This window comes from Montipora foliosa, chromosome 13, assembly GCF_036669935.1.
Source record: "Montipora foliosa isolate CH-2021 chromosome 13, ASM3666993v2, whole genome shotgun sequence".
In the NCBI taxonomy this organism is placed as follows: domain Eukaryota; kingdom Metazoa; phylum Cnidaria; class Anthozoa; order Scleractinia; family Acroporidae; genus Montipora; species Montipora foliosa.
In genome coordinates this window covers 323,350-350,849 of record NC_090881.1, presented here as the reverse complement: position 1 = coordinate 350,849, position 27,500 = coordinate 323,350, and the positions used below count along the sequence as shown (strand labels likewise).

Below are 27,500 nucleotides of genomic sequence, written 5' to 3'. Positions count from 1 at the left end.
AAACACAATTCACAAAGAATCTTAAGTACACCTTTTTCGCCTGTACATTTTTTTTGCCCAATACAGATCATGTGATAATACTCAGGAGGTTTGGTCCTTTGTTTTTCTCATTAAAAAGAGTGCATGCAGACATATTCATGCTTGGATGCACTCTTTTTAATGAACAAAAGAAACGACCAAACCTCCTGAGTATTATCACATTATCACAAGTGAAAAAGGTGTATTGGGTACAACATTGAGTTAGCCGATTAGGTCTATTGCCGTAATTTTTACCAGGAAACTGTAATTTATGGCCTTCGGAAGGATTACTGTACGCACCTCATCTGTCCTCGTTACAATAGCTTTCTCCAACCTTTGCCTTGACTGAAGTTCGGTGGTTGCAACAGAGAAAAAGGACTCTTGAGCCATCTGGAACTGAATGATCAAATCGAAAATGGCTCGAAGCTGAGTCAGCATTTTCTGAAAAAATACGAACGACTATATTTAACAGGAAAATTTGGTTTTATCAAACATGTTGATAAAGGTAGAATTACCACCATGAACGATTTGGAAAGATGACGTTTCGAGCGTGAGCCCCTCGTCCGAGCGACTATATTTAAGCCTCAAGTGTATATGGTAAAGCAAAATTGCTTACATAATCGCAGAGACTAAATCAAAGAAAATCAACTGGGTTTTTTTCATTATGGGGGATACTTGAGAACATTAAAGCCCTCTCTGAGCAAAGTAAATGATTACAAACAAACTCCACGCATATTTTACACCACATGCAGAAGTCAAGCTGGGACACATCAGAAGGCGCGAATAGGCCATTTTACAGTTGTTTCCTCAGCGACCTAGCCTATGAATGACTGTGAGGCTGCCGGTGACCTCGCATTGATACAGCCCCCGCCTGTTTTTATCATGTAAATTGTGTTGTTGTAATGCTAGTTAGTCCATATTAACATTACAAAAGCATGAAGGTCTGTATCAAAACAGGGTCACCGGCAGCCTTGCTTCCATTCTTAGGCCAGGTAACTTAGCTACAACTGTAAAATGGTCTATTCTCCTCTCTGCACTAAGCCTGCTCGTTCAGTGGCTCAAAGCTTAAAACCCAGCATTTTAATTCAAGAGATTACTTCAAACACATAAATGCAGCTAAAAATCGGTAAGGATTGTGAAGATTCATCCCCGTTTTGGGAAGAAAATCAAAAAGCCATTTAGTTGCTTTTGCTCTACCTTGCTCTCCAAACATACAAGAAACGAAATGTCCTCGGATTAGAAGGACTAACTGTACGGCACTGCTTCAAGTAACAGCAATATGAATCACCAATTATTGGTTCACAAGATGCATTCAGATTAAAGGGGGAAATATATATTAGAGAATGGTGTGCGTGACTGGAAACGAGTTTTTACTGGGTTGCCATGCGGCACTCCCCTGCTGTGGTGTCTTTATCCAATGCCCATAGTCTTCTGTGCAGAAGGTAGTAGAAATGCGTAGATTTCTCTGGTGGACACAGTAGAATATTTAATTAACCTGAAATGGCGTTGAAGTCATTGAAACACAAATGGCGTTTTAGTGGATCTTTAAACAAATTATACCTTGAAATGTGATACGCGAGGAGACACCAGATATTTATTTTTCACAGCTTGTGTTGTTTATCGAATTGATGTTCTATTATTGAGCTCAAAAACTTAGGGTATATTTTGTTTAAAAAGATCCAATAAGACACCATTTGCGTTACATCTGCTTTATCGCCATTGTATGTACTGTGTACAAAATAAAATCTATGCATTTCCACTACCTCTGGAACATACCAAAGATACGCGCAGGATACTCTAGGCACAAAAACAATACTTAGCAGCAAGCTTAGAGCGACAGGTTTCCATTTTCCCGACATGGGAAAAAAAATAATAAAACGGATAAATTCAATCCATTTTCCAACTGGATTGTCATATGACAACCCAGTAAAAGTACTTTTAGATACCATCGTAGAAAGGCTAGGCTACCCGTAGCCTCTTGTTTTTGGATTGATATTAAAAGCTTTGTTGTTATCTGTTGTTTCTCCTTAGTTGTTTTACATTAACCCTGAATGTTCATCCGTCCACCAGTGTCCTTCTGTAACTAGGATTTACTCACTCTTGATTCAGCATCTAGAAGACACCTGTTGAGTACTTGGTCCAAAAATGTTTCATGAGCTGCGATTATATGATCCAGGTCACTGGCCTCTGCTACCTGCTTCTTTAGATCTGCCCAACAACATTCTAACACCTAACACAACAACAACAACTTTGTTATGTTTGCGCAATAATTAAGGCACAATTCAGCGGGACCCAGTGACACGTTTTTTGATGCCAGCCGTATAAAATCGAGGATTCAGTCAGAATTAATTGTTGATTGGAAACTCTCCACCACTTTGTAAAACATTCCCAAAACGACAAAGGTACTAGGCATGAATATAGAAGGTGACTTAGAGACTGCCTATCAACGTTGCACAAAAGGGAAATTGCATTGCCTACAATACCAGCATGAAACAGACTGGACTGTATGGCTAAGATGTTATGGATGATTTTACACTGAAACATCATTAGTTTTACTTCTGTTAGGATTTTGTGAAACTATAGCTTTAGATCTTAGTTTCAGTGGTCGGAGGTAAGTAGGATCTGTCAAGAAAGACTGCATATACCATTTTAGTTGGAAAAACCTTTCATGGAGAGGCAAATTCGAGTGCCTCATTATTGGGCGCTATCTTCCAGATGGACCCCTTCCACTGAAATGGAATAACTGTTATGAGACCATAAAACATAGTAAAAGGAGGTTGGAAATTACTCTTCCTTTCAAAGCCACAAAGAGAAAGAAAATTACCAGTAAGATTTTCATCAAGGAGCTCTCTAATGGGATTTATACCCGTTTGGAACCAGGAACCTATAAAGATTGGCTTCCCATCTACATGAATATTGCGATTACTCCAAATTATCTGTTTGCTGTGAGTATTTAAATGGTGTGATGGAATTCAGGGAGATTATCCAAATTGATGAAACTGCAGTCATAATTGCACTTGCAAAAGAATTCAAAGGCTCCAAATTGAATAGTCGAGTGATTCGGAATTATATTCGAAGAGGCATTACTAGATTCCAAAAAACATTTGATCTAGGCTATTTTAAGTGAGGGTGCTCGATCATGCAGTTCGAAATCAAGCATTTTCAAGCCACCGTGTTTCTTTTCCGAAATAATCGGTTTTTTCCCCCTTTATTTTGGGAACCTTGCTCTCCCAGATGAAATAGAAGATAATTTTATAAATCTTTTCAACGATCAATAGAGAAGATCAATAGAGAAGTGTTGCAGATAAGTTTATAAAGACCTTGTGTCTTGACAATGTTCACCCTGCCACCTAAAGTGAACTTCTGTTTTTTCCCAGGAGTTCAGGGTAGACTCCATGTTGCGCACCTTTTCCTCGAAATTGAGCATATCAGCACCCTCACGATAATAGGAAAAATAATACAGAGAGCACGAACAGGCTCCTGTGCCCAATTAAAACCGAAGAGTTTGTCCGTACAGCCTCTCCATGCCCCCAGCCACAGTGCTTCAGTTTTACTGGGGTTGATTTCAAGACCACCGTAGGTCTTTAAATTCATCTGTTAGCTTCATTAAAAATATACCGAATTCTGGTCACATACAAAAATCATTGTATCGCCTGCATACTGGGTGATTTTAATTTCCCTTTGCCCGACATTTATTCCGTTTATATTGTACAAGCGAATAGTTCAAGACAAACAATGAAGAGGAGGCCAGACAATGGACACCCTTGTCTAACAACTCTTTCGAGCAGTATATAATTCGATGCATGCCCATTGGGTAACACACAACTTGAGGCTTGGTGGTGAGTTCCGTTAAACAATGTGCAAAAGCTCCCGTAATTCAAGTAGCGTGCTGATGTGTGTATTTGTAATTTGCATTTTGTTTCTTGTAAAAAATTTAAAATATTAAATAAATAAATAAATAATTTATATAAATAATAAATAATTAAGCAAAAGAGGACTCTTTCCATGTTTGCATAGCCTCCTCTAAACTTGAGGGGGAGTTGGGAGAATTCGAGACAGTTATGCAAACCCTCGACTCTATCTCGGGTTTGCATAACTGTCTCGAATTCTCCCAGCTCACCTTCGTGTTTAGATGAGGCAATGCAAACATAAAAAGAAGTCCTGTATTGCTTTTACAAAACACTTCTCAAAAATAATTCGACATATAAAGGAATTTTTTACTTCTTGATTAAAACAGATTTCTTGATAGACGTTCATATTTCCTACCAGCCAATCAAAATGCGTGCCTGACAACACATAAGTAAAATTCGTGTGATGTCACAGCCATGTTTACATACTCTCATCTAAACAGAGCTGTTGACCAATGAGAGTGCGTATACTATCCTAATAATTTTATAAAAATGAATAATAGCCTCAAACTTCAGATGTTACTCGCCTCTTTGGGGCTGCTCTAGAAGATCTACCATACGTAAAATATATTGTTACATGTTGGCAGACGACATCAACAACCATTTACACCACAACTTCTCTCATTTTAAGAGTTTACGGTTTTCTCAGTTGCCATATCAGTTATCACTAATAGCTTTTTCATGGTTTTGCCCCCTCAACATATTGCAAAGGAGATGCCAGACGTCCTTTCCAAACATGACCTGGTCTTTATCGATTTTTAGATGACTTCATATTCATTTACTTGACAAAAAAGTTATAATATCCTGTATAATGAATTTTGGAGACTTATCAGTCCTTGTAGAATGCAGTAGGTTTGTGAACTGCAACTAGTTTAATGTCGTAGCTAGTCCAAGAGTCCACTGCCACGCAGACGAAGAACACTCAAAACATCACTGGTTTTACTCTTCTTTGTAAAAGGAAAGGAAAGTAATTTTATTGAAGTGCCTAGTCGTTATAGCCCTGGACCACTAATTGGGGACACTGTAAACTGAAATTAACAACTAACTAAAATCAAGTCAAACGTTGGTTTTTGAGGAGAGGGGAAAACCAGCTGAGTACCCAGAGAAAAACCTTTTGGTGCAGAGAAGAGAACCAACAAACTCAGCCTACATATGACGCTGAGTCTGAGAAATGAACCCGGGCCACATTGGTGCAAGGCGAGTGTTCTCACCACTGTGCCATCCCTGCACCCTGAATCCTGTTCTCTGATTGTGTGTAGCCACTGTACTGTATTGTTTTCCAAGCAAGTTCATAGCAGCATCGATAAATACGTAAGTTGACAAAAAGACCAGGGGCCCGTTACCCAGAAGTCCCGGTAACTTTTCGAGTCCGAAAAACCACTCATTGTGAAAATGCCATCCACTTGTTTTAAAAAAGCTGGTCTTTAAGCATGTTTAGCATGTTTCTAAGGTAACGAACGCAAAAGGATTGTGAAAATTGATGAATCGAAACCTTTTGAGAAACAGTCCCCAGATTACAGAAAGGCCGGAGTTGAAAAAACACTGAAATTTGAATTCTACCCTCTCAGAGAATAAGAAGCTTATGTGTTCTGTGATTTACTGGTATAACGAATTTCTTACCTCAAAGGTGATGTAGTACTGCATTTGATGAACAAAGTGAATCATCTCTGTTCCCAGCATGTGACACATGTGGAGTATGGGTGATACCTCTGCAATTACAAGGATTGATGAATTTTTTTAAATAAATGCTGACAATACCTTTGCTCTTACGAGGAACGCTCATCAAAATAGCACATTTAGCAAAAAAGTAAATGGGCTCTTAACTTGTTATGATACATGTACATTTCAGAATATGGTACGAAAGTCATGAAGTGAGGATGGTCGCTGTTCAAAGATATATTAAGTTTAGTCTGTTTAGCTGCTCACTTAGCCTGTGTTCACAAAGAGCCAAATCAAATTCAAATTCAAATTCACCACGTTTGGAAAACGTTTAAGAAAAAAATGTCCATACCTGATGACTGAGCCTGCGAAACTGGATCGAAACAGGCTTACAATAATCAACATTGAAACCATCTCGCAAGGTAGTTTTCGATTGTGATTTTGGTGAATAATTTCAAGATGGCGAACATTGGCGTTTCTTCGGTGACTGGGATTTGTAGAGATGGAAACGCTGATCGCGCTTTGGGCAGAAGAAGACATGAACAGCCAACTCGCATCCATCATGGGTCGCAAGACAAACATTTGGCAAGGCATACATTCTTAACCACAAGACCTCAAGGAAACGGCCACGCCATACGAATGTTACAGCGCACAAACGACTCAGTAATCTTAAGTCCAGTTTGCGCGAAAATTTCAAACTGTCCGAAAAACTCCGCCCCTCAATCAAAAAAAGTGTCAAAAAAGTGTCAAAAATCTTGGTCTGCTGGAAATGGTAGTGCACTTCGCGCTGTAACATGACCTCTGGTATGAACAACTTCGTTGCAAACAAGTTTGCGGAAAACTTGTTTCTTCTAAAAGTGTTTACATTAAAGTAGTTATGTTTAAGTGTGTATGAATGCAGTCTAAATTAGCGTGTTACAGACTACAGGTTTATTTTTATTTTTCTAGTGAGGTGACATTGTACCCACCTTTGAAGAGGCCATGCAAGATAACTTTGTTGACCTACCTGGCAGTGATTTCAGCATCCTTCGAGTGGTCATCTGTTGTTTCCACATTTCGGTCAAGCAGTATTCCATCCTTTTTGCCCTCCAAAGAAAGTTAAAAATTCTCAAGTAGTGTATCATACATTCTGGTGTAAACACCTGAAAGTAAAACATAAAAAGCACAGGTATTGTAAACCCAACATTGTTGCATACTAATGTTTCAGTGTGGTCATGGGGGTTTAAGCCGTTTCAAATAGGAAAATTTGATGGTTGGGTAGTCTTCTGCGCGTATGTTTGGTAAGTTTGAGGGGCTACTACAAATGAATAGTTTTTATCCGGTGAACACAGTTGAATATTTTACTTCACCAACAATGGCGTCGAAAGTCATTGTAACGAGCAAGGCGTTTTAGTTTGTTTCTAACTTTATTGCTTTATTGAAACCAAGTGGCAAATTCTGTATGGGTTTAACAAACACTGAAGGAATCAAACGCCTTGAATGCATCTGTGTTTACTGAAGTGGCAGTCAGTTGTCAATCAATCAATCAATCATTTATTTTAACACGTTACGTCAAAGAGCTATGAAACTCGTTCAAAATACGAACGTATTGCCAAGTTCGAATTTGCCGCGATGATTGTTTTCTGCCGTAATTTCACAATGTGTAAGCTCTACAACAAACTCTTGTTCGTGAAGCAATCGCAGTTTTTTTTGTGTGAGCCAATTTTTTTTTTTCGTTGGAAATAGCAGATTAAACTGTCGGATCATTGAATCTATTTTCGAAACGACTTTATTTACGCTAACCTTAACGCGTTTATTTACGCGTACATACGCTTGTTCAGTGATGTTGTTGATGGCGGCCGCCGATTCATGTCACAAAAATTCGCTGCTTCAAATTTTGTTATCTCGAATTTTCGTTTGGTTACCTCCAAAATTCGCTACTTCGAATTTCGCTATCTCGAATTTTCGAGAAAGATCGTGAATTTTTCGCTTCAAACCCTACGAAAAATCGTTCGAAAATACGATGACCTTTCGTGGAAAATTCGCGAGAACAAAGGACGAATTTCGACGAATTTCGTTTGCATTACTTTTGCAATTTTACGGTGCCTGTTTTGGCACGCATCTGACACGCAACACGCCACGCTAAACAAAAGGTTTGGAGTGTCTCAGTGTGCACAACAAAAGCCACCGTGACATCTATTGTGCTACTCATTAAATATGCGCATATGGCGTGTTGAATGTCACGCTCAGCGTGCCGTGTCATGCACGCGTGCCCGTGTCATCACCTTTTTGTTGGTTTTCCCGTGGATGGTCACATATATAACATCTATAATAATTACAGCCATATAATATTATTCAATTTTAAAACAACAAAAAGCCGCACACTTAAAACGTGACTTGGAAAACTCTAAAACTCATTCTAAAAACAGCAATTTACATTATTTTGCACTCAACTCTGCACAGTCTTCAGGTAAAAAAAAACAAATTTGGAAATGTGACATTGAAGAATGATTTCAGATAAAGCTTGTTGTCTATTTTGTGCTTCATTATTCACGGAAAAGGTTCTTCAGAAAAGGGGTTCTTTCTGAACCGTTAGAAATTTATTTCATTGCATTATGCTTTGTGACACGGATTGTGTGCGTTGTTTGCACAAACGCAATTGAAATAGGAAGGGTTTTTTGCCTCTAACAGCAAATATGTTGTTTGTTTCAATAAATTTTATACTGGAAAAGGTTTTTGTGAGCTCAAAAATGGAACGTCATTTGGCATTTGTCTGTGAAAAATGGATCTGGACAACAATCTTTCACTCGTGGAGCCGTAATCAAAGTGAGCTGTATTTCTAATATTTTACAAAGTGAAGTGTTACGTACAACACTGAAACCAAATGGAAAATTCTCTGGTAACGTATGGGTTTAACAAAGATAGAGAAGGTATCGTAAGTGGATTGTCTGGCTATTTATATTTATTTGAACTCAACTCTGCACAGTCTTCGGTAACAATTGGAAATTTCACTAATTATTGTTATATTTATTTTGTGCTCTTTTATGCACAGTCTTCAGGTAAAAAAATAATTGGAAATGTGACAGCCAATAATTATATGAAAGAAACCTTGTCTATTTTGGTTCTTCAGGAAAGAGGTTGATCCTGAAATTTTGTTTTGTTGCATATGGTAATTTGACACACAATGAAACAGGAAGGGTTTTTTGCCTCTAGTAGCAAATGTGTTGTTTGTTTCAATATATTTTTTGCTCGAAAAGGTTTTTGTGAGATTTCCAGCCTTTGTGAATTTATCATGTGCAATTTTCGAGCCTAACAAATTTGCATACGTGGGTTGAAATGTGATACGGGAGGATTCTTGTGGTAGTGCACTGTAAGCAGTGCGTGCATAGGTCACAAAAGTAAACAAGTCTGTTGGAGCGTGCTTGAGTTTCAACAAAATGAGCCCATACATCAGCAAAAAATTGACGCTGATGAATAAGAAAGTAGCTGCTATGTCCAAAACGATGGTATTACCTGGTGATAAATAACCTCGTCTTGGAGACTTTGCAGAAACAATGCTCAACTTCAAGAGTTGGGCGATTGTGATCTTTGTGTTGAATTCGCACATTTCTTGTCAAACTTTACAACACTTGAAAAAAAAAAAGAAAACTAACAAAAACAAAACCTTGGTATCTTGCTATCATTTGACACAGATGCTTCACTTTTTCGCGAGTAAACACGCCGCTGTAACTTGATCACAGTGCTCGCTGAATTCGATGTCACTTTTGATTTTGCGATTTACTTGTGCAACCAAAAGGACAATAATGAAGTCGCAAACATTTCCCAAAGTGTTTTTCGCTGATGGTAACTTTCTATATATAATTTTGGTTTCAATTTAATGTTGTTTTTAGGTCGTAAATTATATTACTGATGGCAAAATATTTTATTTTCAATCCACCGTCCTGAAAACTTCCTTCTGCTCTTCCTAAAAACTGTGTATCAATGTTTTTTCTTTTCTTTTGCATCAATATTTGCTTTGCATAAAGCAAGCTAACAAAATCTGTACCTTGCTTAGTTCGCATTTGTTGACCGTTAAAATAGAATTTTAGGTCCTACGATTCTGTTACAAAGTGGTATAATTATTATTTAGGTCACCCATCGAGATACTAACCCTACCGGACAGGGCTAACTTCAGTTAAGTTTTGTATTACAAAGCTGTCAGACGCTCAGAGTGCACGCTTAAACTTGTGGTGAAAAGAAGTTGTTAGGGAACTTGAAAATGATCAACATGTCAGCCTAGAAGCCAACGTTTCTCAGTTCCCTTTTATTTTCTTCAATCTTTCTGGGTTTAGTACTTCGCTACAATCTTGGACAAAATAGATGGGAAATTTGTACCCAGTAGGGTTGTAGGGGGGGGGGGGGTTTGCTGTTCCATTTTATTCTGTCCAAGATTGTAGTAACCACATCTCTTCTCAGGGGGCTATTTGCCTAACACTTCTACCATGGCACTACAATGATATACAATACCAAAACAATATTGTGTACTATTAGAGCTACACATGGGTTTCAATAAAATTTAAAGTAGGCAGCTGGTTTAAGTCTAGTAGCCGACTGTATCAACAAGGGGCCGCTAGGCCCTTTCGTCTAGGGGCACCTGGGAGCATGCTCCCCTAGAAGATTTTGAAATCTGGGCACCAAATTGAGTACAAAGATAAAGGAAGATTTCTTATCAACAGCGACAGTGAGTGTGCAATTAAGCGCATTCTTTTGATAATTTCCAGCGAAGAAAGATTTGGAAAACCATTTCAAAAGGAAAATTAACGATTTAAACGTTATATGACGTATTGACAACTTCATGTTATCATTACTATCAATTTCAAGATGACGTGACCGGCCAATTTTTTTGAAACTTTTTGGTTATTTGTCTAGACAAAGGTCAACATGAGAAATCAGTTCTGTCGAACGATAAGAATATGTCATTTTAATCCAAACGAACGAAAAGGCCTAACCAATGGAACTCACCAAAAAATTTACTGTTTTAGTGGAAAACAAGTCTTGATGAAACGATTAGTCAAATAACCTGCTTACAAACGTTTTGATATGTTTGCGGACCTAACTAAATGTAATTAAATTACGTAAAAAAATGTGCCGGTTGGTCTTGGCAAAAATGCTGTTCACTGTAGCTCGAAGATGGCAGTATCAAATCTTATAATTATTTTGAAATTGAGGTTTAAAAAAAGTACATTCAAGTCCATCAAAAATGACGAAATTTTACGCTTCTTGTCGGCCGCCTGTGCTTATTGAAAACCCTGGCTACATATTCTGCAAAGACAACTTGAATCTCCTGGAAGACAAAACACAGCTCAGTTGACAATATGGAATTAGGGGCTGCGTAAATGCATTACCACACCTACGGAATGCGTGCCTATTTTTTCTAAAGATGACAGTAATTTTTCCTTTCTGACAAATGATTAATAGGCAAATGATTAATAGGTTTTAACCTCAGAAAAAGATCTGTTTCGTCGTATGAACGTGTGAGCCAAAGGGCCTCTGCTGGCACGACTTCTGGGTGACCCCTTAAATGGTCTTAATGACCCCCGCCTTCAAAAAATTGACTGAAACGCTACAGTTCAATACCACCCAACTCAGTCCCTTCTGTTTTTGAGTAACACGTACATGTACCACAAGCAACCCAGTGTACGCTCATAGAGGCAGACAATCCAAAAGTCATTGAAACACAAATGGTGTTTTGGTGGATCTTTAAACAAAATATACCTTTATGGAGCTCAAGAATGGAACGTCAATTGAATAAACAAGACAGGTGGTGGAAAATAAACATCTGGAATCTTAAAAGTGACGAGTAATAGACTTCGACAACAATTTTTCTCCCGTCGAGCTGTAATCAAAGCTATCTGTATTTCTAATATTTTACCAAGTGCGCTGTTATGTTAGGGTTAGGGTAACTTATGGGTTCAACAAAGACAGAGAAGGAATCAAACACCTTAAGTGGATCTGTGATCTCTGTTGTCTGGCTATTTGCATTTATTTGTACTCAATTCTGCACATGCAGCCTTCCGTTAAAAAAATAATTGGAAATGCGACAGCGACGAATTCTTTGAAAGAAAGCTTGTCGTCTATTTTGTGCTTCATTATTCAAGGAAGGTTCTTCAGCAAAGGGTTTGATCTTAAAATTAATTTTGTTGCATATGGTAATTGACACGGTTGGGTTTCTTGTCTTCACGCATGCAATGAAATTGGAAGGGTTTTTTGCCTCTAATAGCAAATGTGTTGTTTGTTTCAATAAATTCTTTGCCGGAAAAGGTGGCCTTTATGAATTCATCACGTTGTGTAATATTTGAGCTTCACAAATCTGCAAATCGCCAGGAGACAAGAATTTTTTCTGTCTGACAAATGATTAATAGGTAGCCAAGTTCTTAATTTCAGAAAAATATCCGTTTTGTCATTACAGAGTAAAATGAAGTTTATTTGGGAAGCCAACACCATTTGCTTAATTTCCTGCTTAATCTAATTTATTGCTACGACTTAGTAGTACGAAAATTGTGTACATTACTCATCCTTTTTGCGAATTTTGAGTGTCATGAAATTACACCATTTGCGTGACATAGCTCCTTTATCATGAAGATTTTTCAACAATATATCGCTTTACTCTAACCCAAAAACATTCAGATAATAAAAAACTTGATATTTATTAACCATTTATTTTGCTTTTGTGCTTGTCAGCATTGCGATTTGCGATAATTCACAAGCCTGTTTTTTGAACCTCATAGATGTTTAGATTTTCAATTACATGGCCCTTCAACCTCATGCTTGTGTAAATAGTTCACCCTGATTTTAAAATAGATTTGTTTCCCAGGAACCCGACAAACAAGGCTTCCAGACCCGACAGATGAAATGTAAATATTTAGTTGAACTGACGGAAGTTTCTTGGCAAAAAGTACATTGTTTTACGACAAACGATTAACATTCTTTCCCCTAGTTCATTCAGTTGACACAAGGTGATCCCATGCACCTTTATAAATGATCAATTTCTTTCTTTTGACAGAACATCACGACCTTTCCCTTGATTCATAAAAGTCAGAGACCGCACAAATTTTCGTGTTTTTACAATCGTCATTAATCTTTCGATGAAAATTCGATTCAGAGCTATAGTTAAAAGCTATGTTACATTTTTCTTCATCTGTCTTTTGGCTTGTCTTTTACTGTTAACTCCTGGCTTTTACGGTACTTCTTGGTGCAAACATAAAGCCAAAAAATGTTTTGACCTGGCAGCAGATTAGAGTGAAAAGAAGACGAAGTATGAAGTGGAAACAACGTCTTCAGGCCTTTCTTAGCGTGTGCAATAAATGTATGCTTCGTACGTTGCAACTGCAAGACATGCATGACGTGCAGGAAAACGTCGGTCAGAGCAAATTATTTGCAGTTAGATTTTTTGCACTGCACTATTTAAAGAAGAAACGAGTGAATTCTACAAAAGAGCATGTTTTGTTATCTTTAAATTGAATTAATTACCAAAGCTTAAAAAATTAAAAGACCTCAAAATGGGACAGGACATTACAACATAATTAAACGGGTGAGCCAAAGGGTCTCTGCTGGTACAATGTCTGGGTGACCCCTCAAATGGTCTTAATGACCCCCCACTTGAATTAATTAACTGTAACCCAATTCAGTGGCTTAATTCTGCTTTTGTGCAACACGTACCACAGGCAAGCCAAGTATGCTTTATGGAGCACCTTGCTTCTTTTTATAAACTTGTCTGATAAACCAGTTTTCTGTGTTTCACTTTCCATCAATGCAGCATAACAGTTTCTTGATAAACAAATGAGGTCCAACAGAGATCAGACCACAATGGCAGGAACCCCGATCCCACAATTCCTATACCTGCGATTCTTTATGGTCCCTGCAGACAGTCGTTTTACAAGTCTTGTGAGATGTGGCGTACGATTTATAGTCCTTATTGAAGAACATTCAAAAAAGCTAACATTATTGCAAAAGAAAGTAATCCTCAGTTATTATAAGATCACCAGTGTTGGTCCAGCCTCAGTTAAACCCTGATCGAAGTAAACAGATGGTGTTCAAAGGGCACGGAGATATAGACACACAACTAAACTTGACTAACGTTGGTAGTAACTTGTCTTTGGGTAATCACTTTAGAAGGAAACAAACGATTACCTAGTGATGGTTTGAATTCAATTCATTCTTCATACTCACGGCCTGCCAGATGAATATATGTATTAGAATCTGCATTATTAGTATTTATCTATTACATAACACTCACTGTGCTGATTGGTCCATCAACATGATAATCCAAACTAAACACATCCCAACCGGTGTCGCCAGGGGATACCTACAAAAAAAGAAACAAGAAGAAAAACAGACACAGTTGTATAGCACGTATAAAAGCCTGAAAATGTACTTACAGAAGAAGGAAATATAATCTCAGGATGGTACGAACAACAATTTTTTAAAAGGAAACCACCAAAACAACGAAATAGGTATGTCTGAAATCAATCTCTTACATGTAGTTGTTCTATTTGATGATAATTTAAGGTTTGACATTCATGTTAAAGAAAGGGTGGCAAGAAAAGTTAGGGTTCTTATGAGGTTAAGGAATGGTTTACCTACTCAGGCTAAATTAACAGGATATAAAACATTCATTTTATCCTAATTAATCTATTGTCAGATAATATGCCATTTTTGTAGATTGTCAGATAGTAGAAAGATGGAAAGGTTACAGGAGAAAGCATTAAGGGCACTATATTGTGATAATAGTACCACATATAACTTAAACTCCTAGTTAGGGCTAAACTACCCACTCTACTCAATGGAAGACTCGCAAGCATTGCAATTCTAATTTATAAAGTTAAGAATAACTTGTGTCCTAGATACATAGCAGATCTTTTTAGGAACAGATCAGGATATTGTCTTCAAAATGAAGACGATTTTGCAATTCCCTACTACCTTTGGCAAACATAGTTTAAGATACCTATGCCGCTTGGTCCAGTTATTCAGTCTAATTAAGTTATCTATGGCAAGCCGTTTGTAGCAAAATTTAATCTTAGATATATATGTTCAATCCTTTAAATAAAGGTTTAATTTAAAGTCATAAAAGGCATTCAATGCAATCCAATCCTTAAATTTTATATTTAGTCCAATATCACGAATATTGATTCAATCCAGTCTGCAATCCAATCCTTAAATTTTACATGTAATGCAATACCACGAATATTGATTCAATGCAATCCTTAAATTTATATGCAATCCGAAAATACCAGAACCAGAGAAAACTGTGCAAGGTATAGAACAACAACAGACCATGCCATGACATGCCCCTATGGTGGACTACCAATTGCAAGGCATAATGAGATCAGAGATATAACCGCCCAGATGTAGAAAAAGAACCACAGCTGCAATCACTTTCAGGCGAAATCATACTACTATGCCCGGCCAACAAGCAGCATGATCCAAGGTTAGATATTACAGCAAAGGGATTCTGGAGTAGGCAACATGATACATTTTATGACGTTAGGCTTTTTCACCCAAAGGGATCGAGCTACCAAAGTACTAATATCCCAGTGCTCTATAGATAACACAAGATGGCGAAGAAGAGGGAGTATGGCGACTGGATAAGCAAAGTCGAATACGCTGCATTCACTCCACTTGTGTTTTCAACAACGGGCGGAATAGGGAAAGAGACAAATGTTGCATACAAACACTTAGCCAAGCTACTTGCACAGAAGCGAAAATCAGAATATGGTATAACTCTTGCGTAGATGCGATGCACCTTATCTTTTGCCTTGATACGATTACGGGTAGCTGTTATGGTAATAAGAGGCAGTCGTTCTGCTTCAAACCAGAATCCAGATGCAAACATTTAACTGGGCTACAGTGATGGTTTCTTGGGAGTCTTTTAAAATTACTGCATCCCAAAAAGAAACTTCTGCTGTACAGCTGCTATGTCCTACGTATCTAAACTGTCCTGGCATTTTACTGTAGCTGACACATCAAAAACCTGGATAATACGAAATCTTGATTCTATAGTGAACGGCTATATCCGAAAATGGCTTGATATCCCAATATCTCGTACAATGAGTAATGTTTTTTTAGAACACAATAAATTTGGTCTTAACATTTGCCCTCCTTCAGTTAAATTCACTCAGTGCCAAACAGTTCTCTGCAATTCCTTAAAAGAGTCATGGAATGATTCCCTAAAAGATCTCTGGAAGTACTCCCACTTCTATTGCAACATTTAATCCTGTTATTTACCATTTGGAACTAACACTACAGCCCCTAACTGGAAATCATGCTGCTCATTGCTACTTTGGAAACATTCAAAATGGCTACCGAACGAGCACTACAATGAACGATGATTTTAATCCGATCACTGCGTTTAATCTGCCAAATAAAGGACTTAAAATTATACAGCTTAACATAAGATCAATCACAAAGAAACTAGACCAGATCAGACTGATGCTGCACTGACAATGAAACTGTCGACATCTTGGCCATCACGGAGACCTGGTTAGATAATTTCTGGACAGATAATGAACTCGTCGTCACGGGATACAATCTCTTTCGTAGAGATCGGAAAACGGCTCACGGTGGCGGGATTATTATTTACACTCACAACTCACTTTCTGCTGAAAGAAGGAGTGACCTAGAATCAGAGCTGATTGAGCAAATCAGTATAGAATTCAAGCAATTCAAATGTGCTCCGATACTACTTTCTTGCTTCTATCGCCCCCCAGACTCTACTGTCTCTTTCTTCGATGGCCTCGCAAATATTGTGGACTCTATTGTCGCTGAAAACAAAGAAGTTCACATCGTAGGCGATTTTAACGTTGATCTGATCAAGAAATCTACAAGTGAATCAAAGCAAATACTTCATTTAATGGAAAATCAAGGTCTTCAGCAAATGGTTATAACTCCAACTCGCATCACAGAAAATTCTGGTACTCTTATTGATCACCATTATTGCTCTCATCCTGAGCACGTCTTAAGTATAACATCACCATCATTTGGACTCAGCGATCACAATCCTACTGTTTTGGTTCGCAAACAAAATGCAAATTTGAAATCCACCAAGAAAGCGCACTTCACTGTCACATACCGCCCTTTAAAGAAATTGAATGCTGATAGCCTCATTAAAGATTTAAATGAAGTACCTTGGACCGTCCTTGACACCTTTGACAATGACCCAGATGAAATGTTAGCAACTTGGGAAGCCCTTGTACTCGATGTGGTAGATCGACACGCTCCACTTAAATGAGTCAGAGTTAAATCTATGAAGAAACCATCATGGCTTTCAGATCAAATTCTCAGAGCTATCAAAGAGCGCGATCGGCTCAAGAAAGAGCTGGAAAAAGGTCGAATCCAAAAAGTGTCTTTCAATGCTGCTAGAAACAAAGTAGTTCGACTTATTGAAAAAGCCAAAAAAGAAGCGGTTATCAATGAAATAGACAACAGCAAATTTAACTCCAGAATCCTATGGAAGACCTTAGAGAGCATTTTCCCTACTAGTGTGAGACAGTTGAGTCGAATAAACTCTGTAACCAAAGACGGAACTAGCTATACTACCCCGGTAGAAATATCCAACGTATTCAACGAGCATTTCATCTCTATTGCTGATAACATCATTGATAAAACCATCAATACTAAACCCGATCTAACTAGTTTGGTAGATTTCGTAAAACGTAACAAAGCTGACAACTGTGCAGATTTCAGCATACCCACAATTTCAGATCGCGAAGTCTTAGAGATCATCAAATCTCTCCCATCAAATGTTGCAACAGGACTTGATGGAATCAGCCCCTTGTTGTTAAAATTAATCGCTCCTGCAATTGCTCCAAGTCTAGCAAAAGTAATAAACTGCAGCATAATTAACAGTATCTGCCCAGCTCAGCTCAAACTGGCTCGTGTCACTCCGATTTACAAACAGGGGAGTAAAAACGATGTTGACAATTACAGACGTATATCGGTCCTCCCCGTCATTTCAAAGATTCTCGAGAAACATGTTTTTAATCACTTCAATGCTTTTCTTACTACTCACAATTTACTGTACAAATGTCAATCGGGTTTTAGAGCTAACCACTCCTGCGAAACCATTCTTGTAAAAATTACAGATGAATGGCTGGAGGCAATGGATAAAGGCCTTTTTACAGGTGTTGTTATGATCGATTTACGCAAAGCCTTCGACGTTGTAGACCATAAACTGCTGCTGAAGAAACTTCAGATTTATGGCTTGAACAGCAACTCCCTCAAATGGTTCGAAAGTTACCTCAGCGGAAGGTATCAGAAGGTATGTGTCGACGGTAAACTCTCTGAATCGCTTAGTATTCAATCCGGTGTACCGCAGGGAAGTATTCTTGGTCCTGCCCTTTTTCTGCTCTTCATAAACGATCTGCCTTTAGTACTGAAGAACAACATTGGGGGTTATGCCGACGACTCGACCCTTTATGCATGTGCGCCTACCTTAGCTGACGTCGAGGAGAAAATTAGACCTGACATTGACGCAGTATCGAAGTGGGCGAAGGAAAATAAAATGAAAATGCATCCAGCAAAGACAAAATACAGTATAATTTCGACCAGACAGAAAATCGCAAATTCACCAAAACAAACTCTCGATCTTTCAGTTGACGGCGTGCAACTCTCTAAGGTTGAGTCAGAAGGTGTCTTAGGAGTATACATCGATAGCCATCTTACCTGGAACGAACATATTGACATACTGCGCCAGAAACTGCTTCAAAGAATTGCAATTTTAGGAAGAGCTCGGAGATATCTCCCCACCAAATATCGATTGCTTCTCTACAATGCAAGTATCAAACCACTCTTTATGTATTGTTGTACTGTTTGGAGCAACTGTAGCCAAATCAACCTAGACCAATTGTTTAAACTTCAAAAACGCTGCGCTCGATTAATTTTGGACAGTCCTTGGAATGCACGATCTTTCGATAATTTTCAAAAGCTTAAGTGGCTGCCAATCGATCAAATGTTTAAGATCCAAAAACTCGGTCTTTTAAAGAAAGTTATTGATGGAAGAGCACCAGAAATATGTAAATAGATTCTCCATTTTTCTTATCTGTAGGCTTTTATCTTAATTGTTGTAATTTCTATTCACTGTTTTTGTTTTTAGAGGGCCACTAGGGAGAATACTTTTATAGTAATAGGTGTTACCCTCTTTAAATAAAGGTTATTATTATTATTATTAAGCAGTCACACCAATATTCAAGACAATGCCTTCACATCCATCAAGGAAGTTCCTAAAGACTTCCGTTTTAATCAAGAAGACAAACTGCAACACCACTTAACATCTCAACGTTTCTTTTTTACAAAATAATAAATTAAAAAGAGGGTCACTCATTGTCATCTGTTAACTCTATTTGGTCGTCTGCCCAGTCTCATCTACCCAAGAACATCTACAATTTTACCATTCGCTACATCAACAACTCCCTTCCTACGCGTACAAATATGACAAGATGGGATCCGCTGAATATCGTTTGCATTACTGTTGCATGACATCCGGTCAGGCTATTCTGAGTTGTAATTTTATATCTTGATTTTTTGTATATAATAAACCAGTGTGTTGCAATCACTTTAGCATGCACTTTACTTCGACTTATCAACCTAGATTTAGGCCCAAATCCTATCATCGTTATCGCCTCTTAAGCATCAAAAATTTGAGTAAAAACAATTGGTCCTTCGAGCACGGATTTGAATTGGAATTTCGATTTAAGAGTGGATATTCATCGAACATCGGACATTGTTTGTTTCAGGGTGGGGCGCAACGTTGTGGAAGACTGCAATGGAAACGATAAAGGGCTTAAAGAAAACTGAATTGAATTGAAATCGGGAATTATGCGATCACTAACAGATCTCGCAATACAACTGGCCGCAAAAGAACCCGATTGTCCTCGAGTAACAGCCATTCTGGAGCGCATAGAAGAAAAGAAACAAGAAGCCTTGACAGCCATGTCAAACCTTGAGGCTGAGATTGACAAAGACAAGAAAGAAGAAGAAGTGGAGAAGCTCAGCAAAGAAGCAGATGCCTTGAGCGTGTAGATCAAGAAACAAGCAAGGCCTGTTCGTTCTTGGCTTCCAAAGTTAAGGAGATTTCATCGTCAACAGTGGCTAATGTAACATCAGAAATCAAATTAAACACGCAACAAGTGTCATCTGTGGCCATGTTGAACGATCCGAACAAACAACTGGAACGAACAAGGAAGAGTTCCAGAAATGGTTCGCAGCCTTTTCTACTTGCATCAACAAGACATCACTTGCACCAGAGTTTAAAATGTTGCGGTTAGAAAGTTGCCTACGTGGAGAAGTGGCGGAAACGATCAAAGGATTAGGATACACACAAGCTGCATATGACACCGCAAAAGCCAGATTGCAGCGAAAGTATGTCGGAAATCGGCGGAAAGTTCAGGCCCAGATAGACGAGCTAAGAAAATTGAAACCGGTTATCGAAGGGAACCCGAAATAAATGGACAGATTTGCTGATACTTTAGAGAAACCGTTTGTGGTTTTGAAAGATAAAAGTCGTCATGTGGATTTAGGGGGCGGAACCCTACCTACATGAAATTGTTGTCGAGAAATTGCCTATGAATTCGCTGAAGCATTCTTATCACTGGGTAAAAGAGCAGGAAAAGGACAAAACAATGGAAACTGTAAACGAATGGGTGGAAGCAGATTGAAAACATGAAGACAGCACTGGTGGTCTTGCCGGGACTGAAAAAGCAGCGAATCGTTTTATTTGGAATGAGTCCCCGGGAAGGAAATAAGAAGCACCCTAACAACCAAAACAAAGACGGCGAGAGTAAAAGAAAATTGTGCAGAGCATGCGCGGAGTCGCATCATATTGAGAAATGTCAAGTTTTTGCTGGATGGCCCAGAGATAGGAAATGGGAAGCCGCAAAACAATTTGGACTTTGCTATTGATGTCTAAATGGAGACCATCTAGGTAACCATTGCCCTAACAGCAAGCCATGCAACGTACAAGGATGCAAGAGAACACACCACCCTCTGCTGCACGACCCAAAGCAACAATAAGAGTCGACAGCCCCAGTCACGGATGGGGATGGGAACGCCCAAACTACAACCCTCAACACAATTTAAAGGCACGAAGAGAGGATCATTGCACTCTGCGCAGTCCCCGTTATCCTAAAACATGGAAAGAAGCAAGTACTTGTGAACTGTTTTCTTGACAAGGGCAGCGACACAACTTACCTGAATGAAGATGTAGTGGAAACGTTAGGAATTAGTACAGAGAAAGCAGAAATCACCATCAACGTTGGTGAACGACCAGAAGGTGCGACTTATGGCTGCTACCCTAGAAATTGGTATTGAAAGCGTACATGGCAGATTGACACTATCATTGTTCTGAAAACCAGCAATAAGATTTGCAGAGGAATGAGGTAATCATGAAACAGCAGTGGAATCATCTAAAGGATATTCCATTTCCGAACCTCGCGTAGAAGGGAGTTATTGATGTTCTTCTCGGATCTGATTATTATCACAAGAAATTCGAGGTCAGGAAGACCAACCAGCCACTGGACTTTGTCCCTTGGGTTGGACAGCTATCGGAAGAATAGGACAATGAAACAGCTGAAAGGAGCACCATGTTCCAACACTGGGTATTTACACACATTCCGTGCACAAAGTAAGGTCCCACATGTTATTCATACTTCAATGGAACCAGAGGAAGAGCTGAATTCTACCCTCAAACGATTCTGGGATCTTGAAACCGTCGGTATCGGTGCGCACAATCAGGAGGAAATCGAGTTGACACCCCATGAGAACATAGCCCAGCAGAAAGTAGAGCAGTCATTAACATACCACGGAGAGTGCTGGAAGTTGCTGTACCATGGGCGGAGCGGAGGGGTTGGCGCAGTGGTAAGATCTCTGCCTTCCAACCCTAAGGTCCCGGGTTCCATTCCCGGTTCTGCCGAGACTGGAATATTTGGCGACCTTCTTTCCCGCTAAAGTTCACTCAGCTTTCCATCCTTCCGAGGTCGGTGAAATGAGTACCAGCATGCATGGACTGCTTAGAAGCGGCTGCAATTTGCGCCTGTATATGCTTCCAGTCCGCTGGGGGTAAATTGATCATTGTAAAGCGCCCTTGAGACGTTAGTGATAAGGGCGCTATATAAATGCACCACTTTACCATGGAAACAAGAGAGACCGAACCTTTCAAACAATCATCAAATGGCAGAGAGGAGGAAGAAGCTCATGAAAGATACGCAGTTAGCAAGTGCTTAGATGAGTATTTGAAGAGAAGGATACATCATAGTATCTCTCTCCGAACTGCAGCCAGATAGCAAATGGTTCTTAACACATTTTCCAGTGGTACGTCCTGACAGAGCAACAACCAAAGTTAGAATCGTTTTTCACGCGTCAGTGATGCTACTGCCCTTTCTGTGCTCCGTTTACATGGCAGACACACGCTGAGAACCACAGGAGCAAGCACCCTTTAGCCGCAGAAGCTGTACAACGCAACTGTTACGTGGATGACTTGATGCCATCGCTACCGACAATCGAGATTGCCAAGGAAACACGAAATCAGTTTATAGAAATTGGGCAAGTTGGCAGGCTTTCCCATACGGAAATGGATATCAAATCAAGCAGAGATTTTGAAAGACATTCCAGAAGAAGGCCGGATATCAGCGATTGATTTAGAAGAAAACAGCCTCCTCACGGCCAAGATGCTAGGCGTGCTGTGGAATGCAAATGAAGACACCTTCTCGTTCAACTATTCATTCACACCAGACATGGAGTTTACCAAGAGGAACGTTTTAAAGAAGACAGCTACCATTTACGACCATCTTGGTTTCTTACAATGTAGCACCATATGTTGTAAGAGCCAAACTCCTGATACAGCAGGCTTCGATCAAAGCAGCAGATTAGGATGATCACCACCAGGAACAATGGAAGTCATGGTTCCAAGAATCCACAGGTTTAGATCAAATCCAAATTCCACGATGTTTGGAAGACAGACATTCCACAGCAGTCAAAACCTCGCCACACATGTTTTCAGATGCTTCAGAGGCAGCATACACAGCGGGCAGTCTACATCCGCCATGAGTATTCAGACGGATCTATCACAGCACGCCTAATTGGATCGAAGACACGGCTATCTCCCTTAAAGGCAATGAGCATTCCCCGACTCGAACTCATGGGGGCAGTGATTGGCTTAAGGTTAACCACACAGATTAGCTCAGCGTTGGAGATTCCGATGTCCCAAGCGACATTCTGGGTTGACAGCATGAATGTCGTCTTCTGTATACATGGTCAAAGTTGTAATTACAAGCCCTTCGTTTCACATCCTGTGGGAGAAACCCACGAAAACTCGAACCTGAACTAATGGCGTTATGTTCCTACCGAACAGCATCCTGCTGATCATGGCACAAGAGGGCTTACAGTCTCAGAATTAGCGGACACTGAGAAGTGGTGGAACGTTCCAGGCATTCTGGTGCTTCCAGAAGGTGATTGGCTTGAGCGACCATCCTCCACACCAGCGGGAGTGTGGACAGAGGTGAAACCTGACGAAAACAGATTACGCAAGAAGGCGAAGAGAGCAAACAGATCCAGAGAGCAGAACAGAACTGCTCAACATTCGCCATTATCGAAGAGAAGAATTGGCGTTTAAACCCTGCTAGATTCTCTAGGTGGTACAGAGTTTCTTCCAATGGACAGCTGGAGTTTGGACAATCACTAGTTCAAGTGAGGGGTTGGGTCAAACGGCTTATCAAGAACTGTAAAGTTCCTAAAGAACAACGAATCAAGGGAGAACTGATGGCAAATGAACTTACCGAAACCGAATTAGGAATCATCCAAGCAGTGCAACGAGGGGAATATAGAGAAGAAAGGAAAGGAAAGGAAAGGAACTTTATTTAAGTGTCTAATCTTCTAGCGCCGTAGAGCACTAATCAGGGACACTGTAAATTGAAATTAACAAGTTAACGCAAATGAAATCAAATTTTGGTTTTTGAAGAGAGGGGAAACCGGAGTACCCGGAGAAAAACTCTCAGTGCAGAGTAGAGAACCAACAAACTCAACCCACATATGACGCCGGATCTGGCAATCGAACCAGAGCCACATTGGTGGGAGGCGAGTGCTCTCACCACTGCGCCATCCCTGCACCCCGAGATCATTGCGTTAACTGTAAGAAAGGAGCTGTGCACAAAAAGCTATCTGCTACCTATCACTCAAATGTTAGATGCAGGCATTCTACAAGCCAACACGAGACTTCGTCGATCAGACAACCTTGAAAGAGAAATCAAGTTCGCTATCATTTTACCAAAGAAACATCCCGTAATACAGTTAATTGTCAAATATCATCACAAATTGGATTGCCACGAGATGGGTGTAAATTACACTCTTAATCACCTTCGTGAAAAGTACCACTTAATCCACAGTCGTCGGGAAGTGAAGAGGTGTATACAAACTGTTTTGAGTGCAAGAGACGCTTCCCGTTACATCTTGCTAAACAGCAGATGGCTCCGCTACCACAGCTCCACTTGGAGATGACTTACAGACCTTTCACGAATTGTGCTACATACCTGATGATCCAAGGACGGGGACGAGTTCGAACAAAGAGATACTTATGTCCATTCCTTTGCCTCCAAACGCATTGCTGTCATTTGGAAATGGCCACAGCCCTCGACACTGCACGTTTCTTAAACATGTTTACAAGAATGGCAGCGAGAGGACGTTGGCCCAGGACTAATTTCATCGCTGGAGATAGAGAGACAAAAGAGTTGGTAGCTCAGCTAGACCAAGATCAGATTTGACGCTCATAAACAAGGGAATAGATTGGCATTGGCATCCACCAGCAGCACCTCATTTCGGAGGAGTCTTTGAGGCCATGATAAAGGCTGCAAAACGAGTGATCTCGGCTATTTTAAAGGACACAGATGTAAAGGACGAGGAGCTTAAAACCTGCTTCATTGGGGTGGAAAGTCTATTGAATTCCACACCAATTGCGACTGTCAGCGATGACCCAAATGATGAGCCTGTTCTGACACCTAACTATTTTCTAATAAGCCAAATGGGTGGAGATACTGCACCTGATAGCGTTGACGACACCGCATTTAACCCACGAAATCAATGGAGACGTATACAGGAGCTCATTCGACGGGTGTGGCAGCATTGGTTGAGGGAATACCTCCCACACATTGGCTCTTGCCACAAGTGGTTCTAGAACTAACAGTTGGTTTTGATCTAACCTTAAAAACAATGCAGTGCACAAAAAAGAAAAATACATGGATGTGGTCAAAGACATGAGAAGTAACTACAGATCTGTTAAATTTGTAAAGCTTTCCATGAGCTCCCTTGGTGTTTTCTCCAACAAATGTTCTACAGTCTTAGAAATGATGAATGACATTGGCATTGATAAAAAGCAACAACACTATATAATAAAAAAAATGACAAATTTAGCCATTAATTAGAGCGACATATTTTTTTAAATTTGATTCATTTGTAAATACAGTATACAAATATATCACTCAATTTCAAGTAGCCAGTTATCAATTGCCTATACGTAGAGAGAATTACAACTGTATTCGAAGACAAATAAAGTTTCCATTATTATTATTGGGAGCTTGGTCAGAGACGCATAGCTATTTCACTTACAGGAAGCCTTCACTAATACTACAGAATAAGTTTAAAACCAGAAGAAATAAACTTTGTGACAAAGTTTGTTCCAATTTTTTTGAACAAACAAAAATTCACTAAACTTGCATGTACCACAATTTGTAAATTTTAAAATTGCTTATGTATTTTCACCTTAACATTATTAGTCACACACAAATGGCTTTTGTATGATAACAGTCGAGAAACCCTACATGTCAGAATAGTTCAAGATAGCGGTGCTCAGGAAATTTAAGGATGGGAAAACTTGGAGGCAAAAACAGGCAATCCTAAAACATATCTTTATTTTGGAAACGTTTAATTTTTTGGGTTTAAACGGAGGTTTCCTTTAAATAAGGGGAAAACAGTCAAAGTTCCAAATTCTCAGTTTCACTTTATAATTAAACCTCATTATATCTCTCAGATAGTACGCGTGCTGTGATCGGCTAAATTAGCAAGTTTTTAGTGTCTTTTCTGTTGCACAAACATGTAAAACTGTTTGAATCTTGCAAGCAACTATTTTAAAAAGCCATGAAGTTTTATCGTTTTTCAGATCTTTGTGGCAGATGAACCTCATAAAATACATTACAATACATAGTTAACTGACCACTCTCGATCCATACCATAGGGTCTTTTCTGAATCAGGGCCAATGAGACAATCATGATAGAACAGAACATTTAACAACAACTGTTAGGAATTCCAACTGGCTGGAGGCAACCTAGTTGATTATTTACAAGTGCAGCTGAGAAGTTAAACCAGGCACTCCAGAACGTTGTCAGAACGTGTATTGAATCCAGGATCCCCGGATCTCAAGGCAAGAGACCTAACCAGTGGGCGGCACTGCCTCAACCATCTGCTTGACTTCAACAAGTTTCCTTTCCTGCACCGTTGATTACCATAGGGATATTATAAATATCTCACTAACCCCGTTTTCTCGTTCTGCACTGTAAATTACCGACCCTTGTTTTTCCCCTTACATTTATGAAATTTAGGCTTTGTTTTTTTTTTTTTTGCGTTCCAGAAAAATCGTACTTCAAACAAAACTGGCACCGTTGAAAGTAAGCATAATTTGCTGTGTTTACATAATGAGTTGGTCTGTGAACGTTACGAGCAAACATTAATTTTATGAGTTAACATAATCAGAAAGACGATCCACGACATCAGGAAAGCCAGAGTTCACACACATATGCATCTTACTGGAAAATGAAATGAGCACACTATATGAACTCCAAAGAGACTACCACTAGGGGTCATTTTGCAGCTACATGACCCCAGAACATGTAGCAGCTTTAAAATCATATTCCATACATATAACGCGGCATACAGAGGGAACCCTATAGCGCAGGCATGAAGCACTAACCAAATCACAACATGTACACACAGAACAAAATGTGCCATAAGCATGTCCCTGGGACATCCATCCATTTTATTCACACTCTACTGGGCATCTTACAGGCATGTGTAGCGGGGACATGCAGCGTGTACAAAATCACAACTAACATAACTGCATCCACAACTGCGAGCTTTACTTGATTTCATACCCGCACTTCAATGTATGATTCATTTCATATATCATTTTGTTCATTCATCCATCTATTGTCGTCCAATTGTGTGTTCATCGCAAGTACTTAAGCACAAAAGTATTGTATTACCATCTTTTTGCCAACTGTGATTGGTAAAATCTCTCAGCAAGCTTTGGGTGCACGCTCCCCAGCTGTTCACACAATAAAAAAATGTCCTTTTTGCAACATTTGTTGCTGCATACCGCATGACCAAATGAACCAAATGAACTTGGGCACGACATATTGCAGGGACAAAACATTGGTGTAAAATTGTGTGGAACGAAGAACTCAGACAATGCGACACCTTGCAGCTGCATGTCCCTGGGACTCGTAATAACTGCAGTTGCAAATGTGTGTGCATAAATAAGTTTTGTCCCTGCCTGCTGTGAGCTCCTTATAATAGTGCATGCTACATTTCCACTTGTATGCATGAAACAGGATTTGACTGCAGCTTTATGTCCCCGGGACATGTAATGGCTGCAGTTGTGAATGTATGTGTGCAATTTGATGTTGTCCCTGCTGCGAGCCTCCAATACAGGCGCCTGCTACAGCCCCCCTCATGTGAATGCAACAGGAATTGACCACCGCTACACATCCCTGAGACGTGTTCCTGCTGCTGCGCTTACAGCACGGTAAGTGTCTGCGTTAGTTGTAATTTTTTACCCGCCTGCATGGACCCGCCACACATGCCTGTAAAATGCCGCGTAGAGGGTGAGTGAAATGGATACATGTCTCAGGGACATGCTTATA

The 27,500-nt window shown here is 39.5% G+C and overlaps 1 protein-coding gene across 1 annotated transcript in view; it reads right to left on the bottom strand.

Moving 5' to 3' along the window:
- Nucleotides 1-27,500, bottom strand: part of LOC137982950 (gamma-tubulin complex component 3 homolog) — a 117,754-nt gene that overhangs the window by 11,551 nt on the left and 78,703 nt on the right. Inside the window, exons 16-20 of the mRNA XM_068830117.1 lie at nucleotides 13,840-13,908; nucleotides 6,592-6,727; nucleotides 5,547-5,635; nucleotides 2,117-2,248; nucleotides 319-459 (exon numbers count right to left, since the gene is read on the bottom strand). Of these exons, the coding sequence (XP_068686218.1) occupies nucleotides 319-459; nucleotides 2,117-2,248; nucleotides 5,547-5,635; nucleotides 6,592-6,727; nucleotides 13,840-13,908 (567 nt within the window). The remainder of the gene's footprint in view (nucleotides 1-318; nucleotides 460-2,116; nucleotides 2,249-5,546; nucleotides 5,636-6,591; nucleotides 6,728-13,839; nucleotides 13,909-27,500) is intronic.